At 41.8% G+C, this 25958-nt stretch overlaps 1 protein-coding gene across 3 annotated transcripts in view; it reads left to right on the plus strand.

The window, feature by feature from the left end:
* The window catches only part of ZMYND11 (zinc finger MYND-type containing 11), a 98149-nt gene that overhangs the window by 51587 nt on the left and 20604 nt on the right, over window positions 1-25958 (plus strand). The window contains exons 3-5 of one of the 3 annotated variants that reach the window (XM_068145737.1): window positions 5624-5783; window positions 17418-17462; window positions 20172-20333. In XM_068145737.1, the coding sequence (XP_068001838.1) occupies window positions 5624-5783; window positions 17418-17462; window positions 20172-20333 (367 nt within the window). The remainder of the gene's footprint in view (window positions 1-5623; window positions 5784-17417; window positions 17463-20171; window positions 20334-25958) is intronic. The other 2 variants (XM_068145738.1, XM_068145739.1) reach the window with 2 other exon arrangements.

The following is a 25958-nucleotide window of genomic DNA, read 5'->3' on the forward strand; positions in this document are numbered from 1 at the left end:
AGATCATCAAGTCCAACCTAGCACCCAACACCATCTAAGCAACTCAACCATGACACCAAGTGCCTCATCTAGGCTCTCTTTAAGCACCTCCAGGGATGGTGACTCCACCACCTCCCTGGGCAGCACGCTCCAATGGCCAGTCTCTCCTGCTGGGAGGAATTTCTTCCTCACCTCCAGCCTAAACCTCCTCTGGCACAGCTTGAGACTGTGTCCTCTTGTTCTGGTGCTGGGTGCCTGGGAGAAGAGACCAACCCCCACGTGGCTACAACCTCCCTTCAGGGAGTTGGAGAGAGCAAGAAGGTCTCCCCTGAGCCTCCTCTTCTCCAGGCTAAGCAACCCCAGCTCCCTCAGCCTCTCCTCACAGGGCTGTGCTCCAGACCCTTCCCCAGCCTTCTTGCCCTTCTCTGGACACCCTCCAGCATCTCAACATGCCCCCTAACCCGAGGAGCCCTGAACTGGATACAGGACTCAATGTGTGGCCTAACCAGTGCTGAGCACAGGGCAGAATGACTTCCCTGCTCCTGCTGGCCACACTGTTCCCAATGCAGGTTTGGGTTGGAAGGGACATGGGCAGGGACACCTCCCCTGAGCCCCTTCTGCTCCAGGCCTCATCCAACCTGTCCTTGGACCCCTCCAGGGAGGGAGCATCCATGACCTTCCACTGTTCCTTTCAGTAAGACCAAGTGACCTTCTCTTTGCTAATTAAAAACAAAAAAGTCTTAATTTTTTTTAAAAGCCTTCTGTAAAACTGCTGTCATGCCCTGAATCTAAAGCAAAGGCTTCATTTCTCACCAGGGGTAGGAAAGAATATAAGATTCAGCACAGATTTTTGCCTGCTTTCCCTCCATTTTATGTATTGTTCCTTAAGGTCTGTCCCTGAATCTAGGTAATTTTTATATACCTGTAGGTAACATTGAAAATGTAGGTAACATTGAAAATTAATGGCAAATCTTTCCATTGAGTGTTAATGGGACCTGCTATATGTCGCCAGATCTCAAGTATGAGGTGGGCTGTGTGCACAAGGAACCCGTCAGACCTTTGTTTCTCCCTAGATGAGTTGTAGTAGACAGCGTGCTACTGACAGCAGATTGCTACTTCCCTTTGTACCGTGGAGGGTGGAGGCTTCCAGCACAGAGAGAGATAATTGATCAGATTACAGCATTTGCCACTAAAATTAGCATCTACCTACACTTGTCACACTGTTGTATTTTATGTGAGGCAGCTATTTACTGAGATATTTTACAGTAGTCTCTTACAGAGATGCCTGTGTCATTTTATCAATATTTTCCTTTTGATGAGTTCAAATGGCTGGAAATGCAATTCCTTAAGATTCCAGAAAAATGTCAACTTCCCACCCATAGTAACTTTACCTCCTTCCTTCCTTGGCCGGCTTTGTTTTTTAGGGCCACAACACAGCTTTGCCCACATAAACCATTTGCTGTGCCTCAGTAGACCAGACAGTTGCCATCAAGAGGACTTTTGGGGAGCAGAGTTAGATATTTTGTGTCCATGTATATTAAGCTCTTTGTGACAGGGTTTGGTTTCGTGTTGTGTCTTAACACAGCACCAAGGAAGAGTTGTGAGCTGTGTGACAGCTGTAGGTGAAAAGTTCCCCATCTGATCCCCTGCAAGTGCCAGCTACTCTTGTATCTGTTTTGCTCCCATGGTGATTGCATCTTTACAGTCTGCTTCCTCCACACCCCTCAGATCAAAACAAACTTTTGCTTGAGTTTGAAGGTATGTTATGAAGCACATATATTGGATGTAGGCTTCAAATAGAAAAGACATGCTGAACACTGGCCAATTCTGATTGATAGATTGTTTGTTGTTGTTTGTTGGGGTTTTTTAGGCGTTAACTGCTCAGATCCTGTCAGACTTCGGTGCTTCTATAGCGTCTCCTGTATATTGGACAGACAAGCAACTTAAAGGTGCCTTAAGGCACCCCTGTGGTCCAGTTGTGTTTAGCAAAGGGGATGGCAAAATCAAGTTTCACGTAGTAGTGGCATGAGTTATAGGAGCTTCTGCAGTTTGTTTCTGTGAAGGAGAGAGATTCTGGAGGGGAAGTGACAGGTTTCCCCTGCACACCATTCCTTCATCATCACAACAAGGCTCAGGGGGGTGTGCAGCAGGTGGCTGTGTTGCTCCTGGATGCTGAGGCCTGTGAGAACTGCTCAGATCCTCAGCTCTGATAACCCTTTAGGCTGTCCCTCTGGTGTCTGAGAGGTGGTCAGGGGTTTAGGTTGGGAAATAAGTTATATAAACAAGAATAGGATGGGATTCTATTGCAGCTGGGTATGAAAAGACTTGACTGCTGTTCACCTGCAGACCCAGATAGGTCTGAAGTTACTGTTTCCTATGTTTCTGGTTGGTATTTTACGTACTAAATGCAGATGCACACACATGCACATGAGCAATCTACACATCTATTAGTGAAGATCATCTGTTGTTCTCTGTGATGCTCTTGGACATGTGTGCAGATCTCTTTGCTGTCTGCACACATGTTCTGTATTCTCTTGGTAAATGAGTCTTGTTTCTGAAGGTCAGCACATTTACATCAACATTGATGGTATAATGATGCTGAGGTTTGTTTAAGGGTGATAATGAGCAACCTGCACGCTTCTCTTTCCAAGGGGTGCTGCAATAATTGAAAGTAGGTTCTTAGAAACTGATTAAAAAACCTGATTTGCTAGATTTATTAGATTCTTCAATGATAATTTCAAGGAGGTTTATGCTGCCAGTTCATAAATGGAGAAAATACTGAACCATAAACATTGCAATACTGAGCAGCAGCTCAGTTGGTTCTGTATCCTGCAGACAAGCAGCCTCATTTGGTGAGGTTTGGAATTTGCCATGCAGATTATCAGGCCAAAACTCCTGTCTTCTCTTTTTTTTTCATTTTTTCCCCATCAGACAGACCTCATTTTGCATTGTAGGGATTATAGCATACTTACTGTATTTTGAAATGGTTGTGTCAGTCTGCTATCTGATTTGGGGTGGTTTGCTGATTTAGTGGATTTTACTTTGTATCCGTGTTTTAGTCTCATACATCTGAAAGTATATTTGCTTTACTTCTTGGGGCTGGTCTCATAATGGCAGCAACAGGGATTGTATTACACTTCCCAATATGTTGATACAGAGAACTGGGCAAGAGCATAAAGACCCAGTATTGCTTCAGCTCCCTGTCTCCCAGGTAAGGCTAATCAGCTTTTGTTGAAAACAGCAGTCAGGGATTGCTTTGTCTCTTACTTGTTCTTTAACTTCTTGGTGCCAGCTCCTTCGGTGCAGGCAGTGCCAGGAAAAGACTCACACTCTCTGGATTAGTGGTGTCAGACATTGCAATACTGCTTTTTCCAATCCAATAGTGAGTATGATGTAGTAGTTAGGACTCCAGACAGGATGCTTTCTGTCTCTAGGCTGGAGTTAAACTTATTTTTTGTTGCCAGCATTTTTCACCTGCTGTGACAGTTTTTCACATTTTGTTGTTAAAGAAATTTAACTATATTTTCTGGTTCAAATCCTGTGCCTTAATGTCTTCTTAGTTTAACTGCCATGCTTCTGGCTGAAAAGAAGCACACAGGGTTCCATCCATACCCTGCCAGTGCTGTTTTATAGTCTTCATGAATATCTAGCCACATACACCTCACAGATGGGTTAGGAACTGGCTGGAGGGCCGGGCCCAGAGAGTGGTCGTGAACGGTGCCACATCCAGCTGGAGGCCAGTCACCAGTGGTGTCCCCCAGGGATCAGTGCTGGGCCCTGTCCTCTTCAACATCTTCACTGATGATCTGGATGAGGGGGTCGAGTCAGTCATCAGCAAGTTTGCAGATGACACAAAGTTAGGGGCAGATGTTAGTCAGTTAGAGGGCAGAAAGGCTCTGCAGAGGGACCTCGACCGACTGGACAGATGGGCAGAGTCCAATGGGATGGCATTCAACAAGTCCAAGTGCCGAGTGCTGCACTTTGGCTACGGCAATCCCATGCAGAGCTATAGGCTGGGGTCGGAGTGGCTGGAGAGCTCCCAAACAGAGAGGGACCTGGGTGTGCTGATCGACAGCCACCTGAATATGAGCCAGCAGTGTGCCCAGGTGGCCAAGAGGGCCAATGGCATCCTGGCCTGCATTAGGAATAGTGTGGCCAGCAGGAGCAGGGAGGTCATAGTGCCCCTGTACCCTGCTCTGGTTAGGCCGCACCTTGAGTCCTGTGTCCAGTTCTGGGCCCCTCAGTTTAAGAAGGACATCGAAACACTTGAAGGTGTCCAGAGAAGGGCAACAAGGCTGGGGAGAGGTCTTGAACACAAGCCCTATGAGGAGAGGCTGAGGGAGCTGGGATTGTTTAGCCTGGAGAAGAGGAGGCTCAGGGGTGACCTCATTGCCCTCTACAACTACCTGAAGGGTGGTTGTAGCCAGGAGGGGGTTGGCCTCTTCTCCCAGGCAACCAGCACCAGAACAAGGGGACACAGTCTCAAGCTGCGCCAGGGGAGGTTCAGACTCGAGGTGAGGAGGAAGTTCTTCACCGAGCGAGTCATTCGTCATTGGAACCGGTTGCCCAGGGAGGTGGTGGAGTCATCGACCCTGGAGGCGTTCAAGGGGAGATTGGACGTGGCACTTGGTGCCATGGTCTAGTCATGGGGTCTGCGTTGATAGGTTGGACTCGATGATCCCCGAGGTCCTTTCCAACCTAAGTGATACTGTGATACTGTGATAAGTAAAAACTTGGGGGAGCAGGACACTTTTCTAACAGCAGTTCTACATTCTTTTTATGTGTATGGTTTTCTGTGAAAGTTGATAGTATTTTATTTTAAGGGTGGAGAAGGTAATCCTTGTGCATCTCCAGACTGCACAGTCTGAACAGTGACTAAGGTATTCTTCAAAAAGCCACTGGAAATTTATTATCCCTGTTGCATGGCTGAAGAAAGTGAGGTGATCGTTTAGGTGGTGGCAGTACTTTCACGCTGGTTGAGAACACAGCCTGGATGAGAAATGGGAGATTCTGATCCTTGTGATTCCTTTCACCAGTGCACACCCTGCCACAGTTGAAATAGGCAGGTTAAACCTCTTAGTTGATAAGTTATTTGAAGGCTTTGTGGTTTGTACTATATATCTCTTCTGTTCAGAGATGTGAGGGAGAAATAATCACAAAATATGCGCAATCCGTTTGAGAGTTTTATTGGACTGTGGTTCTGTAGCTGTGGATAATGCAATAAGAAGTAAATGGCTTCACAGACACGTGGGTACACCTCCAGGCTCATTCTGCAGCGTGCATGCTATAGGAAGTATAACAGAAGTGCAAGCTTCAGTTAGTTTGAAGATGTCTCTTAGGTGGGCATAAGTGGATGTGGGAGCTTAGCAGGGACAAGTGTGCATCTCAGTTTTGGGATGTGATAAGGTTTTTTTTGGTAGAAGATTACTGGTTTATTACTTTTCATCTATGTGTAGATGATAACTTCAAGGGAAAGAAGAGATTATTTGGAGTAAAAGGGGAGACTCTATAATTCTAGAGGGTTTAAAAAGAATCCACAATTTAGATTGTGTGTTATTTTAAATTATTTGAATACAAGTACTTTTTGCTGAAGCATTTTGTCCTTTAACACTAACACTTAAAGACTGATGTGCTTTGTTTGCAGGTACATGTCCCGAGTCCATGGTATGCATCCCAAAGAAACCACACGTCAACTGAGCTTAGCAGTCAAGGACGGGCTCATTGTTGAAACCCTGACAGTGGGGTGTAAAGGGTCAAAAGCTGGTATTGAACAAGAAGGATATTGGTTGCCAGGAGATGAGATTGTGAGTATAAAGTCTATGAGAAAATAAATCATGCTTTCTGGTATCTTAGCATGAAACTTGCTTTAATTTCTGTTTACAGTTATTTATAGCTGCTGTGCTGGTGCTCATGAGGGAAGTAATGCACTCTTAAACTTTTTAAACCTTTTCTGTTCTAATGAAGCTCTTTCTTCTTGAATTCTGAGTTTTCTGCTATATAGTAAATAATATTGGTATTACTTGAAATCCTCAGACAACCTCAAACCCCAAGGAGGTAATATTTTTTTAAAAACCACCATTTTGTATTTATCTTGCTGTTACCTGAGTCTTTCAAAAATGCAACAAGAAGTTGTTACATGACCACACATGAAAAGATGTCTTTTACAGATACCTGTGAACACAAGGGCAGTTAGGAAGGATTTTCCTAGCAAATTCCTTATGAGCATCCATACATTGTTCTACTGGATGTGCAAAATAAATATTTAAACTAAGTTAAACATATTGAATGTTCTGTGAAGTGAAGAAAACCATCTTTCCTCTGTCCCTCTGTAGCTGAGATGGAGTGTCCTCACAAAGTAGGAAGAGTCCCATAGGCTAGGAAAAACCTTGCACAAGGGCTTTGCCTAGTTCAGAAGTGTGATCTCTTATTTACAAGACCATGTTTTCATGCAAAAAAACCACACTCGAAACTCGAGCTAGTAACTGATGCTTTGGAATATGAATTGGATAAAGTACCAACAAAGTGGGCAGCCATGGCTCAGACATAGATAATCATTGAAATTTTGAGGAAAAACTGTTTGGGAAAGTGAATTCTAAAACCCAGTATAATACTCATTGCATTATCACAGGCATCAGTAAGAATGTAGAAGTGAAGCAACAGCTTATTTTTTGTTTTAGAATGAGATAAATAGAAAACAGAAACAGGCAGTACCTGTAACAAAATGCAGTTTGCTTAAAATTATCCCAGGTACACCAATTTAAAGTATTGAAATATGTGTTTAATGTACATACATCACTGTTGAGATTCTCATTCTAATTTCATTGGACACTCTCCAGGGAGCCTTCAAAGGGTATGTAGCTTTGTTTTTACTGTTTTTCCTGGGAGTAAAGGTCTCAAAGTGACAGCTTAGCCCTTTAAAGTATTGCTTATGTCAGTTCTATCTGCTTTGAGATAATGTTCACTGTGTAGACTCAATATACAGTTTGAGATCTGTAGTTATCTCGAGCATTCAATGTGTTTGTTTCCTCTATTGCTAAGGGAAAAAAAGGGAGAAGAATGCAAATGCCTCACAATAGCCATTTCTTAAACAGCCATTCAAAAAAATGTTCCTCTACTCAGTAGCAACATTTGTCTAGCAAAACTTGTCTGATACCCAGCGTGTAAGTCCCCAGTGAGTCATCTGAGTGACATAATTGTTCATCTCGGAATGAAAGAGTTGTCTGCCTCAACTGAAGATGCTGCTTAAGTCACACTGTAAATAACCCCTCGGTCAGAAGTATTGACTGTGTTTTCAGCAGGACTGCTAATGACTGCTGCACTATGCTGTGTCCATGTGTCTATGACCATCTCAGTTGTTCACAGCACCAGTCCATGTGTAACAGTTTTATGCCAAAGTAGGAATCAGCTTATAATCCAGGCCACGTTATCCAACTTGCAACTTCTTGATCCTAATACTGAACTGAAATGCTGCAGACAGAAGAAGCAAAATACAATGACTTGGTATAAAGTCATTCTCTTTGTTCCTTTATTCAAAAAGTAGCAAAGGGTCATTGTCATCACTCAGCGTCAGATCAAGCACTTCCTGTTCTCCAGCAAGTGGTGCAAACCTATGAAGTTCAATATGTTTCCTGCATGGCACACTGGGTAGTTTTACAGGTGCTTTGTGTGTGGTGGATCAAGATGCAGTGTGTAGTTTGTACTGCTCAGATCTGGCACTAATGACTGTTGGACCACAAGCTCAAGTTACATTTCAGTGCGGGTAAACAGAAATCTTTTGAGGGATCTACTTGTAGGAGATAGAACTCTATGAAATAGGACTGTTCAAGATGGGTGAGGGATTTCAGGCTCATCAAACTTTAGCACTTGCACAGATCAGTGACACATTTGTCAAATTTGTTTCACCTGTACATAGGAACTTGGAAAGCTCATAATGTGAAGGAGGCTTAAGAGCCAATGCACCACTTACTGACATCAGTACAGGAATGCCCTTGGATTTTTTATGTTCTTTTGGCACCTCAGTGGAAGTCAGTAAAGACCAGCTATTCTAAGGAGTTAGCAAAAGGTTGCATTGCAGTTGTCCCTCCCCTGTTTTTTATTTGAGCATTTACTGGATATTTCTTTACATTTTTTTAAAGTTTTGAATCAAAGTGTTCACATTTTTAATGCACATTGAAGCCTAGAAATGACTGGCCTGGGCCACAGAACTGCTGAGCACCTGTATCTGTTACTCACCTAGGTGCCTGACTGAAGGTTGCTACAAGGCCTGGAGGTACTGGGTTTAATGCTGCCTGTGGGCTGATTGCTATATGCTATCAGGAAGTGGACACAGAGAGTGTGGGAGCACTAAGCAATTATTAGGTAAAATCCATGGTGATTACTTATGTGTTTCCAAGCATTCTCCCTCTGCAACACGTGGACATAATGATGGATCTCCACAGTGAGGACATGATTTCTTACAGGGTAATGCTGAGCCGTCAGAGAACATGTTAAAAAGTGGTGCTACTTTGCTATCATTATTCTGTTGGCATCTTGAAGCTATGGCAACAAAACAAAGCACAGTGTCAGATATTTAGAGATACCATAGAACAGAACAAGCTGAGATGGAAAGACGAAACAGTCTCCAAAGCATCAAATGGGACAACTCATGTCAAAAGGGGAGTATTCTGAAAAACTTGCAAGAAGAATTATCAGATTTAACATAGTATAGAATTTTTCTCTCCAGTGTATGTGGGAGAAATATTTTCATGTAAGTTGCAAAATTTAGAACATGGAGTCCGTGGCCAAATGTGCTGCTGTATTCCAGCTGACACCGAAGGGTTGGTACCTATGCATGAAATCTGCTGCAACTCCTGCTCTGGGGCTTGTGCTTGTATTCATTTTGCTTGCTCATGTGCCATCTGTACAGGTGATCTGCGCATCTTCAAAATGTGTTCTCATCCTACAGGCTTTCTCATCTTGCAGATTATCAATGAATTTGCCACAAAATAAATGAGAGAAGAAATTATTTTCCACCGTTATCCATGATTTTAGTTAGTAATTTTGCATTTTCACTGTTTGTTGATGCCATTATTATGTAACATCAAAATCTCTGCAGATTTTCTTCTTTACAAGGGAAATATCAGTCCTGAAATCTGGTAATGGAAGCTTACTTTCTTTTAGTTCTGTTTCTCACAGAACTTATGGAATTTGAAACTGCTATTTATTATCAGCATAAAAGAAATTATCTTTGTGCTCTTCAAGTGTAGGAAAAAAATTGCAGATCAATGTTCCTAGCTGTTTTTAATGTAGCCAATAAAAGAGATGGGAAATGTAGATCCTGAAGACAAGAGCCACAAATCTCCTTACCTGGTCACTTCTGGTTTCAGTTATGTCATGATTTTTATGTACTTTTATCTGTCTAAAATAGTGCTCAGTCGATTCCCAACAGAAGAAACAAAATTAAAGCACTGATGTCGTGAAGCTTTGTGGAGGGAGAGATACAGTTCTTAGAGTTAGTCTTACTCATTTTCATATTGTGTGATTCTGCAGACATGTGTACATGGAGCTATTTTGAGCATGTAATGTGCTAATTCTTCTCCTCACGATTAAAGTCATAAAGCTGCACTGACCCAAAGACAGACATTATGGATGTATAACTTCAGTTTACATGTGTTCATAAAGCCACACAATATTGTGATCTTCTAAAGTAAACCTGTGTCACTAAGACATCCCTGTTGTTTCCATCTGCATGGAATGTATCTATGACTGGAGTTGTTTCACAGTGGCTACCTTGTCTAATGAGATGTGCAGAGTAAGGATTCACACTTAGTTAAGGCACTTGGAGCTATGTCTTTGCTGACAAAACACATAGGAGGTGATTATGTTTTCAAGAAGTTACTCTTTTACAGAGTTCTATTTTCTGATTGTGTAATTGATTGCTGGTAGAGAGAGACAGCAATTTTTCTGGCTAAGTGAAGTCTGGCTTTGGGGTTTACAGTAATTTTCCTGTGCATTTTGTCCTCTCCACTTCTAAATTATTGCCTCTCCAATTCTTGTGTTGCAGAGTTTTGTAAGGTGTAGTGGAGAGCGTGCTGTTTGCAGGGGCAGTTTACTTGCTCTCCCATGCCTTTCCCTGACACACTCACGTATTCGTAACTTGCTAGATCATTAGTGCTTGCTCAGAGTTACTCCAGATCCTTTCAGGTCTTGAGGCTGTCTAAATAATCCATCTCTTCACTCTGTCTGCTTTCCCATCATTTTAACCTTTGTTGTAACCTACTGTGAGTTTTGAAGGTGATTCCGTTAACCCTAGTGACCCTAGGCACACACCCAGTGATTGTTGTGATTTGATGTATTGCAAGCTCAATTTTGCTAGGATCAGTCTATGAAAAAGGAATATTTTGGCTGTTATGTTTGTGTTAATCTATATTGCTTTAGATTGAACAAAGGCTGTACTCCTTATTTGCCCAGCTTCATTGCTTTTATAATTATATTGATTTTTGCATACTAGGTCAGTATCGGTAGCCAGAAGCTGGTTTTTGAACTGGCTATAGCATCTTGAGTCCCCATAAATATGAAGATAATTGCAAATAGCTTAAGAAAAGTCACTGTGAGGGTTTGATTTTTTTTCTGTACATAAAATACATTTTTAAGTAAAACTAATCAAGTAGCAACCAACCAAACCTCAAACCAAAACCGACCTATGTAGCTCCCAGTTATTGCTAACAAGATAGGGAAGGACTTCTAGCTAACTAAGTTGAGGAATGCTTTTAAAGTGCATCCTGTTCATTTCAGCTAGGAGCAGAAGGATAATGTGAAACAGAATAGTGACAGCCAGTGATCATGAAAGCTCTTAGAACTAGAAAGCACAAGGAGGAAGAACACTTCACACCAAATGAAGAGAAATTCCCTTCAGTGTTGAAAAAATTCTCCATTTGTCTTATCTGTCTGCATTGCCTTTAATCTGAAGTCCTGTGTGAATTCAGTGATCCAAAGCCAAACATACCCCAAACCATAGGAGTTGCTATTTCCTGTATATTTTAACAAATTGAGGATTTTCCAGGCTGGAATGTTACAGATAGATTCCTACTCATTGTGGAAGCACCAATGTTCTTTACAGTTGGTGATTAACTGATGCAAATAGTGAAGGGTCCTGTGAAGAGAAAATCTCATACTGACTTCCATCTCTTACTCCACACATCAGGCAAAGTGTGTGAAGAGGCTTTGAGTATCAGGCCACATCACAGTCTGGTCATGCAAGGGCACTCCAGGGGAACGAGCTTCTGGAACTCTTGGAATCTTTCTTTTCCATTTGTCTTTCCATCCTCTACGGTCCCATTACTCAGGGCTTATTCTGCTGAGAGGCTGCCATCCTACCAATCCCCACCGTGTACTAAAAGCAGAGATTTTTCTTGCACAAAATTCTACTTATTAATGAACCTAAAAGTAGTGCCCACTGGTATAATATGTGAAATTTCAGAAATACTTTCAAATTGCCATATCAAAATGTAGAATATTTTGTCCTTGTGAAGCAAGTTAGAATTCTGACCTCCCACCTCATGTATGTGAAATTCTTGCTGTGTTAAAGCCAAGCCCCTCCGTTCTTAGTGCATTAAGGCTGTTAGCATGCAGCTCGTGAGCATGGCCTCACTGCTGTTCCAGAGGCTCTCCCTGTCTCCAAGTGGGTTAAGAATCACCAACAATTCTCTGCATTCCTTTTCCAATCTTGTTTACCTCTTTGCATCTGGTTGGGAGTATTTCTTCTCTCTCCTTTGCTCATCCTTATTTTCCGCCCCTAAAAATAGAGCTCACAGTTCACACTGGTTTTGGGGATTATCCTATTAGCAAAGATACTGTAGTGTCTTTGTCATTACATAGCTAAGAAATGAGGCTTCTTTTAAATATCATCAAGATCTTCACTTGTCTTTCTCAGCTTTCTCAACTTGTCTTTCACAAGTTAATTCAGCATAGTGCTATATTCTTCTTTGAGGCTTTTACTCACTCTTCTGGAATTGAGGTACTGATTATGTTGTTCATAGATTTGACAAAAAGTTTTTTCTGATGGGAGGGATGATGGTTTGCCTACGGGTTTGAAGTGAGCTAGCCAGCCTGTCATGGGGCTTAGATGATACTAATGGACTAGATGACATAGCTCAGCCCATCTTGAGTTTGTCCTGAAAGTATGGATCTTTGGTTTTTTCCACTTCTATGCCAGCCCTGACCTAGTAATGTTTGGTTTGTTAACTTGATGTGTTCAAAATGCTCTGCAACTCTGGCAACTGTTTTGAATCTTTTATTGTTATGTCATGCTGGTCAGTGAATGAAACTTCACTGAAGCTGATGGGCTTATTAGTATTCATGCTTCATTCACAATAAATGCAGCCCTCATGCCTTTGTATCACTGACAGCTGAAACTGTTCCAACCAGTGTCACCTACAGCACAGGGAATGTGGACAAGAAGCTGGAGATTTAAAGTGAATTGTGTGGGAGACTCTGCTGTTGGTTCAGATTAAATATTTCTGTGCATGTAGAAATGTCAGCCTAGGAAAACACCAAAAACTCCATGGACAAAATTAGGCCAGAAAAGCAATGTAAACATATTTTAAGAAAGAAGAGGGAAGGGAGACCCTATTTGTGCCCAGATCCTCATGGAAGGAAACTTGGAACTTCAAGAAAAGTGATGTTTTCTTTCTGGTCAGGATTCGTGCTCCTTCTGAAGGAATTAAACTTTCCCATACAGAAAGTGGAAATAAAAGGCATTGCACGTAATAGATACCTCAGCCCATCACTGATACATCTCTCTAATGAGAACAGCCTACAAACCTCCTCTTGGCTCAACCTCAGTGATAAATGGTGACGTTACTAGCAGAAGCGATAAATTGAAAGTTTGCATCAACCTTGAACTCACGTAAAAGGTGAAGAAAGAAAGGATTATTTTTTTCATTTGAAAGTATTTTGTGTTTCTAATGTCCTGGAGGAGAATATTTGTATTGTCTTACCTCACGTCATGTCAACTGTTGCTACCCAGACACAATCTTCTTGAGAGGGAAACTGAAATGTATTTATTACTTCAGGAATACAGCTCATAGGCAGAGGGTTTGGCAGTCACTTTGGCTACTGGCATGCTACTATACTTCTAATGGGACAGAGACTGGAGTCAATACAGCTGACCAATATGATCGAGTATTGTTCCTTTATTGTTCCAGTATTGCAGGCCTTTCTAATTTTTCTCCTACATGATCTAACAACGTCCTTAAACATACCTGGAGTTGCCTCCCCCTTTTCCAAGGGCGATACAGCCTCTTTTTTTCCCTTAATCCCTTCAGGAGCTGTTTGCTCATCCAGGCCCAGAGCCTTCCTCACCAGCTCATCTTTCAGTGTGTGGGAACTGCCAGTTCCTGTGCCTTCAAGAGCTCCTGTTTGAAGTAGCTCCAACCATCCTGGACCCCTCGGTTCTTGAATAAGTTGCTTGAACAAGCTGAAGTTTGCCCTCCAGCAGTCCAAGGTGAAGGTTCTGTTACTGCTCCTCCCTATCTCCCTGCATGTTGAAAACTTCACTATCTCATGATCGCTGCACCCTAGACAGCCTCCTACCATCACATCTCGCACCAGCATTTCTCTATTTGAGAACAGCAGGTCAAGCAGAGCCTGACCCCTGGCAGGCTTACTTAACAGCTGCATCAGGAAGCTGTCCTCCATACACTCTAGGAACCTTCTGGACTGCCTCCTCTCTGCTGAATTAAGTTCCCAGCAGATGTCTGGCACCCACAAGGGCAAGATCTGATGAGCTTGAGATGGCCTCCAGTTGCTTGTAGAATATTTCATCTGCCTCCTCATCCTGGTTGGGTGGTCTATAACAGACTCCAATCAGGATGTCATTTTTGTTAGCCCTCCCTCTGATTTTAACCCACAGGCACTCGATCCTTTCATCCGCACCCTGAAGTTCTGTGAGATTCCCTAATGTACAGGGCCAAGATTCCCTAACATACAGGACTCAGAACTTCTGTCTGAGCCTGTTTTGGACTTGGCACAGATTCCGACAATGACACTTAGAGAGAAGTGTTGGTCAGCAGACAAGTAATTGAAGTGTGCAATAGTCATTTACAGCAGGTGTGTAAGTAAGAGGCATTTCCTTCAGGTTTTGCTCTGGAGGACAGGAGTGCATGTAGGTAGCACATCACAGTGGTTCATTATATTCCTCATGAGGACTGTAGAATGCACTGTGGAGTTTGAACAGTTATCTGTAGTAAACCTCATGTTTAATCAGGAAGGTTTTGATGGGAACAGATGCTTTCTGAAAAAGGCAGAAAGGAGTCAAGGAATTAAGAATTGAGGAAGTGTTTAAAAAGAAATAGATGCTGTTTCATTTAATGTGAATGAGGGCAATAAGTTCCTGTGGCATACTCTGAGACTGCCTAAGGAGAGGACTCAGATTACAGGGAAGAGTGATGGTATGGTAGATCCACCCACGCTAGCATGTAGTACCACCACTTATGTATTGTAATAAAGGCTTTTAATTTAAAGCAATTTGTACTTCTTGTGGGAGGCATTTCTTTCAGTGAGTCTGTCTACTAGATACAGACTGGTAGCCAGCTGAATTGGGTTCCAGTGAAGAGTTGCTGAAGACCAACAGAGAAACCATAGCAGCATCCCAAGATTTTAAAAGCTGCTGTTTTAGCTGAAAGTGGGGAAATTGAAAGATCTCTGAAGTTAAAGCTGTGAGAGATGGGGAGAAGATAAAGAAGTGTTCCTAATGGCTGTTCCCAAATCCTAAAATACCAGGATGCAGAACATTCACCTCGGAAATTACATTTTTCAGTTGGGCTTGGCCTGTCTCATTAGATGTCGAAAAAGAAGGCGGCAGTCTGAGAAATGGTAAGAATTCATGCATTGAGATACTTTGGAGTTTTCTGACAGGTTATGAAACAGGAGAAGATAAAACTAAAGTTTTGGGTTGATGATTTGAAAACATCTTGAAACAGCTGTGGAGTGCAAATACTACTGAAATGGTTTGTGTTTTGTAAACAGCTTCTTTCTGCTGACATGGACCTTGTTGCCATTCTAGGTTCCAGCACTGACTGCTGCAGACTAAAACTGTTGTTGCAATGCTGCCTATCTGCTAATACTCTTCCTTTAGACTAAATGTGAAAACTTGTTGTGAGTTTTCTGTCTGCTAGACAGCTGGAGCTCTAGGGACTGTTAGACACTGCAGGGCTGCCCAAGACACTGTGCACAGGTGGGTCCCAATGAGAATCCAGGGATCTGGGAAGAGCTGTGTGTGCATGGGTGTGGGGAAGATGACTCCACATGGGTGTAAGCAGCAAAGAAACTCTGGAGAAGCACTTGAAACACCTGGGAGAAAAAAAGCCCAAAGAGTACTGTGGGGCCAGTGCAACAGAAGAAGTGCTGGGAGCCCTGTGCTCTGTTGGAAGAGGCTTCCCTCCATCTCCATCACGTTGGATTTAGGGTGACAGAACTGTGTGTATGCTGCTCATAGGCAAACATCAGTGCCCCAAAGAGATAACTGAATTACAACTCATCTTGCCATCTCTGTGACCCTTTTGTTCTTTTAGCTTACTGGTTTGGTCCCATAGTTGGAGTGATTTGGGAAATGTAGTTCAACAGTGTGAAACCAGCGTGTCCCCACAAAGGGGAGTTTGATGAATACAGTTGTGCCTTTTTTCCCCATCCCTTTTCCTCTCCCCACCTCCTGAGAGTACAGTGACTTAGTACCGAGTATCTGGGCTACCATTAAGAGATTTGGAGAAAACAGATTAACAGGTAAGCAATGAGCTATGTTAATGGAATATGCATTATAAAAAGGCAAACTGGTCCTTATAGACAAAGTCTAAGAAAGGAGGTTTTATTGTTTTCATGTGCTGTACCTATGTGGAACTTAGAAGAGAAGAAAAATTCACTAATTGTTTTTACCTCTCTCTCTGTTTTATTTCTTTAACAAGAATTATGTGCTTTCTAAGCCGTAGAAGTGACCCAATAGTTACAATTGTGACTTCTAAGTTATTGTTAATTTTACTGTCAGTATATGCTTCACATCTCCTACTTAATGGTATGCTAATTGTACAGCAGGATGTCACTTTTTCCAACATACAGATTCCCTATTTCAATTACAGCTAAGTAAATCTCCATTACTAATGAGTAAGCATTTCTTTTCCATGTACATTTGCATTATAATGGGCATTTTCTTTATGCAGTAAAATTATCCTTTCCTTGACAACAACTATGTATTTTATTCCACAGCAGAGGCTATGACATGATGATTCATTCCTTTCTGTTGGGTTTATCTGTATTTAAATTGTCAGATGCACTGGATAGCCTGACATTGTCTATCCCATGTTATTTTTCTGTGCTTCCAGAATAAATTTATGTATTTACTTTAAGACAACCTACTTAAGACAAGTCATAAAAAAGTAAGCTTATGTGTTGGTCATAAACTAAGCTGTATTTTGAAGTTGCTGCATTGTTTCATTTGTGTTGCTAAGAAATCTCAACTATTTATGTCAGTGCAAATTCACCTTTATGATAAAATGTTTCACTGACTTGAATACAAAGAACAAGTGACACAAGTGACCCATATCACTGCAAGGTCCCACTCTGCTTAACAGATCCTCAGCTATTAAATAAAATCCCCAAACAGATATTTGTGGCCCTGCTGATGTATGTATCTACAAATGCAATAGGCAGTGGATCAAAATGAAGGGGGAAAGCCTCCTGTTACATCTGAGCTATGCGGCTTCACTGACAAATCTGCTCCCTCTTGGGGGTTTTGGCCACACTGGGGGCCACTGAACTGCTGAACTTGGGCAGCCTGGTGCTGGATTTCCTTTGTCTGCCAGCATGGTGATCCAAGAGGCTTTCCCTGCCCTGCAACAGCAAATGAGGATATTGGCAAATTGAGTCCCTGTGGCAGAAATCCTTCCTGCATCCCACATGCTCCCAGGAAAATGTGTTGCTTTTTATACACAAACAAGGCCTGTGAGTTTTATTGATAAAGTGCTAGCTTAATCTTTGGTAACAAGCAGCAAAGACGGTGTGGCTTTGATTTCCGCGGGGCCCCTCCCTGTGCACTAAGTGGTTCCAGGGATCTTTAATGTTCCCCGAGAAGGTTTGTGTTTCAAAGAGAGTGCATTAATTAGCAATCATTTATATTCTTCACGATTTCTAAATTGGCCTGGTGGTGGGTGTGTATATGGGGAAGATGATGGGTGTTGGGTTATTTCAATGATACAAGCACATGGGATGTTTTAAAGAAGGAAAGAAATGTGGCGCAAGCATTGGGTTGCATTCCAAAAGTGCAGGAGGAAATGTATGCAACCAGATGTTAGAAGTAACAGATGATTTCCTGGTCATTGTGCATGAATTCTTTCTAGCCTTGTGTATGTCCTGATAATCGCATGGCTTACAGTATAGATACAAAGTTTGTTTTGTTTTTATTTTGAAAGGCCTACGGTATGCAGCCTTTTTCCCAGACAGCAGCAAAAAACAAGGTGAACAATTTTTGCACTATGTGGTTTTGAATTCTGTCATATTTTCTATTACGTTTCTGTCTTCCATTAGGATAGCTTAGTTTACTATATTAACCACCACCATCATCCATATCACTTCCTAGTTCGAGTTCAGTCCGCATTATGTATGTTTGTAGTTGGATGGTTTCCTCTCTCCCGGGGGCTGGCGGTGCTTCCTTACACGTTACGCTTGGAGGTGGTGGTGCCGCGGGTGCCCTTTAACCAGGCATCTCCGGAGCGCCTGCTGCCACCTGGTGGTATGCTTGGTAAATGCAGACTTAACCATGTTTGCAGCCGGTGGGTTTGACCTGTCCTACCCCGAGCACCGGCGGTCAGAGTTGGAGCTGATCTGCACGTTCGACTCCCGTTCAGACTTATGTAAACCAAGAGACTAAACGACATTTCGTTGCTGTTGGAGCAAAATGAATGCCTCTGACCTTGCTGTTGAAGTCGATAGTGTAGTTGTTCACAAGGGTTTGTACCTTTGTATTTTATTAACTATTCAAATATGTTACAGAAATGAATGTTTTTTTATATACTTATGCACTAAATATACTGCATTCAACTAAAGATATTTTCTGTGAAAGCTGAGTGCTTTTATTTAGAAATACTGATGTTTGCAAAACTTTGTAGTGTGAATACCGAAGGAAACTTCTTCTGGTGTCTTATTTAATGTCATGGTTTCTGGCTTGAGCATATGATCTTTCTTGCCAGCAAGTGTGTTTATGAAATTCTACAGCATAATTCCCAGCAATGGAATATCTGAGGTGTACTAATAAGTAACTACTGTGAATTAAAATGAAGACTCCTGGGATCCTGATTCCGTGGCTAAATTCCTCAATAGTCATGACCCTTTGGGGTCTTCTCATTTTGATTTTTATCTGATGGATCTTTGATCAAAACTGATTCTTGCTTATTTGGCCCTTTATTACCATATGATTTTTTATTTTTTGTTTCAAAAAGAAGATAGATGTTACACTTAACATGAAAGAAATATAAAGCAATACTTAATTCTGATTTTTCTCAGAGTAGAGGCAAATCAAGTGCATCCACAATGCAGTATCTTTAGTTGCTTCCGAAATATTGTAAAGAAAGTACTCCGCAAGTGCAGTGCCACTTGGCTTTGTGTAAGGGGAAAGAGCTGGTGAAACGAGCATGTGTTCTTTATATCCAGTTTGGTGGTCATATTAATTATGCCATTCTGAGACACACAGAATTGTCAAATAAAATTAAATCAGGGGAGATGATAGATTAATCAAGTTACACTGTTAATCTGAACTAAGGAGTTCAGAACTCACTGGTTAAGGGTGGTTTGGTATTTTTTTCACTTAAATGTACTGCCCCTGCACTCCAGCATTCATGGGATATAAGCTTCAGTATAGGCAGTCTGAGGTGGGGCTGTTCCTAAACCTCTTCTATTCATGGGGGCTCTGGTCAGATGAATTATGTGCACAACATGGCTGCTCCTCAGCAGGAGGGACTGAAGTGCAACTTCTGTGTAGCACTTGCTAACGCTGCTCCATTGGAGGAGACCTCTCACACAAGGACTCAGCTGAGCCTAGTTCCCAGGCATGGGAAAGTGGGAATCGGACAAATGCCAGTCTGGCAGTCGGTGGGAACTGCTCACTCCACTTTTACAACATGACGTTAAAAATAGCTGGGTCAGATTTTTATCAAGATAATTTATTGAATAATAGGAGTAACTTTTTTTTCTTCTGAGATCTGAACCCATTGAAAAGTGATATCTGACATGAAAAGGCACTGGGAGTTTCATCTGAGATATGACAGCTATTTTATCTCCTAGGTGTAGGGAAAAGTGTGGCGTTTCAGCTAGCAAACATAAACAGTTAATGGTGGCCACTGGCATTTCTGTCTGGTTTTAGTGCTATAGATTCCTAGAGAAAAATTCTGCCTCCAAATTATATGCATGCTGCTCTCATTTACTTCAGCAAAGCCTGTGCACATGTTTCAAAGGTCAGAATTTGGCCGTTGTGCCTGAAATTTCAAGGAAAAATGTATTAAAGACATCTGTGCATCAGCAGAACCATATCCTGTGTCTTCTGTAGAGCATTTCAGGAGTAAAACCAGTGCTGTTGGGCCCTGCAAGTGAAACATCTTCTAGTTTTTTAATTGCACTGCGATTGCTTAGCAGAAACATTTATTGCAGTAATAGATTTATGATTTCATGGCTTTTTTGTAACTCAACACTTTGATGCTGAAAAATTATCAGTTTTAAGAGAATAAAGAGTGGAAGGCACACCCTTCATAAAATTACAGTTGAAAGAACACTGTAATGATCAACCAGAGGGGAGCTGGCCCAAGGAAATAGGTATGGTCCATTGAGGTGCACAAACTTCTGTTTGTAGTCTAATGCAGAGAGGTCAACAAGTGTTTTACACAAAGGTAGAAGACAAACCCACTTTTCCTTGTGGGCCGAGCTCGTATTTGAAATCGTTACTAATCAGACACTTGAAAACACTAAAGCTTGGCATTCGTTTTCTGTTTGAGGTAGTGTGTATTGAATTGATTAAGATCTTTAAGCATGTAGATTTTCCCGGTTTTTAAACATTATACGCTTCTTAAAATGTTTATAATGTCTAATTGCTGCTGAATTTCAAGACATATCAATTTTGTTTAGTTTTTTCAGATTTTGACAGAATGTCATACCAAAATGTTTTGTATTTTTTGTAGGACTGGGAAACAGAAAATCATGACTGGTATTGTTTTGAATGCCATTTACCTGGAGAGGTGTTGATATGTGACCTGTGTTTTCGTGTGTATCATTCCAAGTGTTTGTCTGATGAGTTCAGGCTTAGAGACAGCAGTAGTCACTGGCAGTGCCCAGTTTGCAGGGTGAGTACCTATGAGATTTCATGTGCTGATCAGAGGGTTGATGTTCGTTCATAGATTCATTAAGGTGTCCAGATGGTCTGGCCAGGTTAATGGACAAAGAACTGTGTGTTGAAATGCTGATACATAGCTGGAGCATCTATGCAGAGATACCAGCACACAGTGCATGTAGCAGATGGCCCTTTTTGAAGGCTCCAGCAAGTTCTGCCTGTGCACCTGAACACACACAGGATCCTGTGTGGTAATGTGTGTCCATGTGCATGCCCTGTATGAATGGAGAGTGTGGAAATCGCCAGTAAACAAAGTGCTGTGTTAGATGCTACTGCTTTTCCTTAACATTTTAATGAATCATAATGTAACATTTTTGTATTTTGATGACTGCATTCTTAATATTTTATTGGGATCATATTTTACATTCTAAAGCCACAACCATGTCACTGATGAGGGCAATATAAGAAGAAAAAATCAGCAGTGAAATCCTGCTTCTCATTTAGTTCTGTGAATTCTGTTGGTGCAAACCCCAACAGTCTGGATGTCATCAAATCCATGCATCCATATCGATACTGCTTTTTGTTTGAAATCGCTATACTTGCGAGTATGGTAGGGAGCCAGCAGAGTATCTGTAGCTGCTTTCCAGGAAGGAGCAGGTGTGCTGTCTGTGTGCCATCTGAAGAGTAAGTGTTCTAGACAAGATGGTGCTTATTGGTGCCTGGCCTTGAATCAGCCAGGTACTTCTGGCTGTTGTCATCTCCACATCACCTCCCCCAATCGAGCATGTTTCTAGACATCCTTAAATGGACAGAATAATGCATATGAATGTTTAAGATAAAATTAGTGCTCTAGAAAGACATAAAGCTGCCAGTTGCATTCTGCCGTGGATTGCTGGAGGAAGAGGAATTTCCCTTGCTAGAAGCTTAGATCTAGCTTTAGAGAAGCAGATTGACTCTGAGATGATCTGTGCTGCAAGGAATACAAGGGTTCATGCACTCCATAGTGCAGAGAAGCAGTTTTTGGAAAACACATGGATTATTTTGTTTCAAAATGGCACTTTGTGAGTGCTGTTACCTTAGAACCAGTTGTAAAAAACCTGTAGCCTGTTAACTCAGATTGGGAGTTCTCAGTGTTTAGGGGGATAGCAAGAAAATCAAGCCTGCCTCAAGGAAGTGAAAAGGGATAGGGAAAAAATAGTTAAGAATAAGGACATGTGCCACATCTCTCCAAATTAAATTGGTAGCATTAAATTTTGCTACTAGTGTTCCCCCTGTTAAAAGCAAAGAATGACCTTAGATGTGAATTGCTTTCAGACTTTTAAGGAAGTTGCTTTAGTAATTGTTGGTTCTCAGCAATAGGTAGAATGCAAAATGCAAAATTAACCAGGATGGAAAAGACCTTAGAGATCATCAAGTCCAACCTATCACCCAACACCATCTAATCAACTAAACCATGGCAGTAAGTGACTCATCCAGTCTCTTTTTAAACATCTCTAGTGACAGTGACTCCACCACCTCCCTGGGCAGCCCATTCCAACGGCCAATCGCTCTTTCTGTGAAGAATTTCTTCCTAACATCCAGCCTAAACTGCAAAATTGTTTTAGAATCATAGAATTGTTAGGGTTGGGAGGGACCTCAAGGATCATCCAGTTCCAACCACTCTACCATGGGCAGGGACACCTCATACTAGATCAGGTTGCCCAGAACCACATCCAGCCCGGATTTAGAAACTCCCAGGGATGGGGCTTCAAATACCTCCCTGGGCAACCTGTTCCAGTGTCTCATGGTGAAGAATTTCTTCCTGTCATCCAAACTGAATCTACCCATTTCTATTTTTTTTTTTCATTCCCCCTTTTCCTATCATTACCTGACACCCTAAAAGTACCTCACCTGCCCCATTTCCCCCTTTTTTTCCCTTCCAATCCCAGAGCACCTGGGCTCTGTTGAAGTCTCCTCCCACCCTTGGCCCACCCCACCCACTCCCCTTTATAATCACCGTATTGACAGTTGTTATAAATAGTTAAAATTAAGTAAACTGGATCCAATCCCACTCTAATTTATCAATAATTTTAGATGACACCTGCATATGAAGTGGCTTCTGACATCTGTCTTGTAACACAGATGTCATCAAAGTGGAAATGCTGAATCATTGCGTGAAATATACACAGATGCATAGGGTGCTTTAAGAACAGTTTGGCTTTTATCCTGGAGCCTTGAAATCCTTTATGGCAATAACAGTAAACAAATGCCTGGAAAAATATCCTGTGAAACTCAGACCATTTGCACTGTGTCTTTTTCTTTCTGCATATTGATGCCCTTTATATTATACAAGGACTAGGGAAAGATTCTGGCGACTCTTAAATGCTTCCTGCCCCATAGATCTTTGGCTTACTCGATGCCTCAGGTGACGATCAAGATGGGTTTGTGAATATTGCCATTTTGAATACCATGACATTGTTTCTGCCCTCTGTGTTGTCTGCTTCTATTTTCCTTGAAATTAATCCATATTACTTCAAGCCCTAATTCTGCAAACTTGGACTAAGGAGCCTTGCACAGTCCCTGTAAGCAAGGAAGGTTTAGTCTATCACAGGGGTTAGCATCCTTGTGTCAGTCTTCATTATTCTTCTGCAACTTTCTCCCCACCTTCCTAGGAGATGACCTGATTTTATTTTAAAAGCAAGAGAGGCTTGTAATCAAAACACTATGGTAATTTGGAGAGCCCTGGCTGATGTCCAGAGGACATAAGAGGGTTTAACTCTTACATAAGGGCACTGGGATTTGCTTTGCATTCTCGGCAGTAAATATGTATGCCCAAGAAAACTAAGAGCTGAGGCTCATCTGGGCATTTCAGAGCTCTCGAAAAAGGTGAAGTAAAAGTATGTTTGAAATTTAATATATTGACAGAAATAATCTAAGAACACTTCATTCTTATGTAAAGATTGCTTCTGTAAAGCTGCCAAGGTCAGCAAGCCTTTGGGTTATTCATTTCACAATTGCTGGTTGTACTAGTTCAGTCAACCTGTGCAGCTTTGCTTTGCACTCTTGGCTACTCAGAAACATTTTATAAAGGGCACTGCCAAGCATTTGTTCACAACTTTAAAATATTTTTCCTCCTGTAACACAACAGTTTTGTTTCGCTCTTAGTGGATTTTCTCCACTGCATCCATAAGCAAGAATGTCCAGTTCCTGGCTTTTATTTTAACTTGACAGTGCCAATCTGAGTGTTTTGTACCCTACATAATTCTCATCAGGAGTCAAGAGTCAAACAAAGTTCAATTCAAACCACATTGCAGTGACTGAACATTTTTCCTGGCTGTCGACTAATCATTGTCCTAAAGAAATTGATATTATCAGCAAAATTCCTGGTAGACAGGACACAAGAGGAAGCCTCAATGTTGAGTGAACTTAGGGTTGCATTCCCCACTACTGGAATGGTCCATTTGAGACAGGGTCAGTCAACTTGATCTCTGAAGGTTGCAGGAGACTTGTTCAATTATTGCTGCTCTTTGGTTAGATAAAGGGAGGAAATTAATTTTCTCCAGCTATTAATTTAGCATGTAAAGATTAAGTACTGCAAAAATACTGGTACTAGTGGATGTTTCAGTATTTCTGAGGTTTACATATATGGGAGTAAAGTGAACTGTAGAGCTTAAGATCTTCAATGCTGTGCTGAGAAGTATTCTCTAAGTAGGCTATTTCTGAGTTCTAGTACTGTACTAAGCATTTCATACAGCACATAATACAACACCATGCAGTTCACATGCAACTTTAGACAGAATCTGACAAGTGAGAATGACAAACAGTAAAAAGCCAGAAGCACAGAAAAATGAGGGTTACTTGAGTTACTTAAGTGCTTAGGTCAGAGGGGTTTAGTACTAGCCATCAGTCAGAATGGTTAATGTAAAATGCAAGGAGAAAAGAAAGAATCTGACTGTATTGCCTTGCTTCATGGGCTGCTATGGTAGGAGTTTGCTAGATGGCTGTGGGATGAAACATCCTATAAAGCAGGATTCGGCATAATCAGGCAAGTAATAGCCATGGATTGGTGGGTGAAGGGTGGTCCTAGTAAAGGAGCAATGCCAGCAGCACATGGCTCAGTGCACAGAGCCTTCACACAGGAGATTGTGGTGCTCCTGTGCACATTGCAGCCACATACACCCTTGAGTAAACAGGGAGGCAGCAGAAGTCGGCACTGCATAGGACATACTTAATAAAGTAGAAAGGAATTTGTTCACAGCAATGAGGAAACTGGAAAGCCTCCACTTAGAGCCTCCTACCAACTTCTCTGTGTGCAGGCAAGCATATTTAATTCATAGGATGCTTCATATTCAGAAGGTGCTTAATGTACCATGCAGGTGCAAACTGATCTGTGGATTTGACTGTAACATTTACAAAAGCAGGTAACACTTTGGAAAGCTTTGAGAGGCAGATCTTATGCTGTATTCTGCTTATGCAGATGCTTCTGGCTATGCTGCTTAGGACACTGGTTGCTCTAAGACCCATCCCATGTGCCTACATACCTTTCTTAATGGTACAGAAAACCTGAGGGTTGGAGGTTTAAGAGGGTGACAGGGCAGCAAAGCTTTCCATATGTAGCACCAAATTCCTCTGGAAATTTAAACCCTAAAAACGTCTAAGGGACAGTGGGTAGAGCAAGGAGGTACTAAACAGCAGTGGTAAATGCATGTTAGATTCATGCCCATACTTCTCCGTAGATATACTCCTAGAAACCTAGATTGCTTCTGAAATGATAGTGGTGCCTTAGAAACATGCATCTGTCACTGAGCATCTTTCACGTTCTCCATCACCGAACTGAAATGAAGCTCTTTGATCTGTATAAAAAGATGACAGTTGAGAGAGGAAAGGAAAAGCTATTAGTTAATGGGAGATTAGAAGGGAACCACTGTCCATGGAGAAAATAGAATATAAATGCTTACAGCTAGACAGAATGCTGGCACTGTCACCTTGCATTACTTTGAGTTTCCTAGCTTTTTCTCGTAAATGAAAGATTGCAGCAGCTGCAGCATAGTGACTGTTGCCACCCTGGGAGCCAAGTGCTGCATGCTAACTTGGGTTCCAAAGGATAATCACTTCCACGGTAAACAGCACTACTGTAAGGTGACATGTTTCTAGCTGCTGCTAACCTTGGGATTTGTAAAGTCTTGCAGTGAATTCCTGTACTATGAGCATGCCACACCTGCACAGTGCAATATATTGCTAGCCTCTGTAACAGCTGAGTGCTATTAGTATCTGGAGGAATGAATATGAACAGCAATGTAAATGGAACCTCCAGGTAGCAGCTCCTAAGAAATAGGTGTGCTGCAGAAAATAAAACATATGTAAGGTATTTCCTGTACCCACAAAGCAAGGAGTTAGATTGAGGCCTTGACCTTCTGCCTGCCAGATTCCATTAATCTTCTACATCAGGATTGGTATTGAGAACTGGAGTGTAAATCCAGATGCCTGACCAAGTCTTTCAGTTTACCTTGATTCAAAGAAGAAGATTTGCAGATTTCTTTTAAAGATGGCCCTGTGGTGGGTTAAGCACAGTAGGAAGCTAAACACCGCACACCAGCTCTCTGATTTCTACCCAACTCTCAGTGGGACAGAGGAAGAGAAAAGGAGGAGTTAAAGCAAG

This window comes from Melanerpes formicivorus, unplaced genomic scaffold (assembly GCF_026170545.1).
Source record: "Melanerpes formicivorus ecotype bairdi unplaced genomic scaffold, bMelFor1.0.p_v2 SCAF_13, whole genome shotgun sequence".
Taxonomy (NCBI): domain Eukaryota; kingdom Metazoa; phylum Chordata; class Aves; order Piciformes; family Picidae; genus Melanerpes; species Melanerpes formicivorus.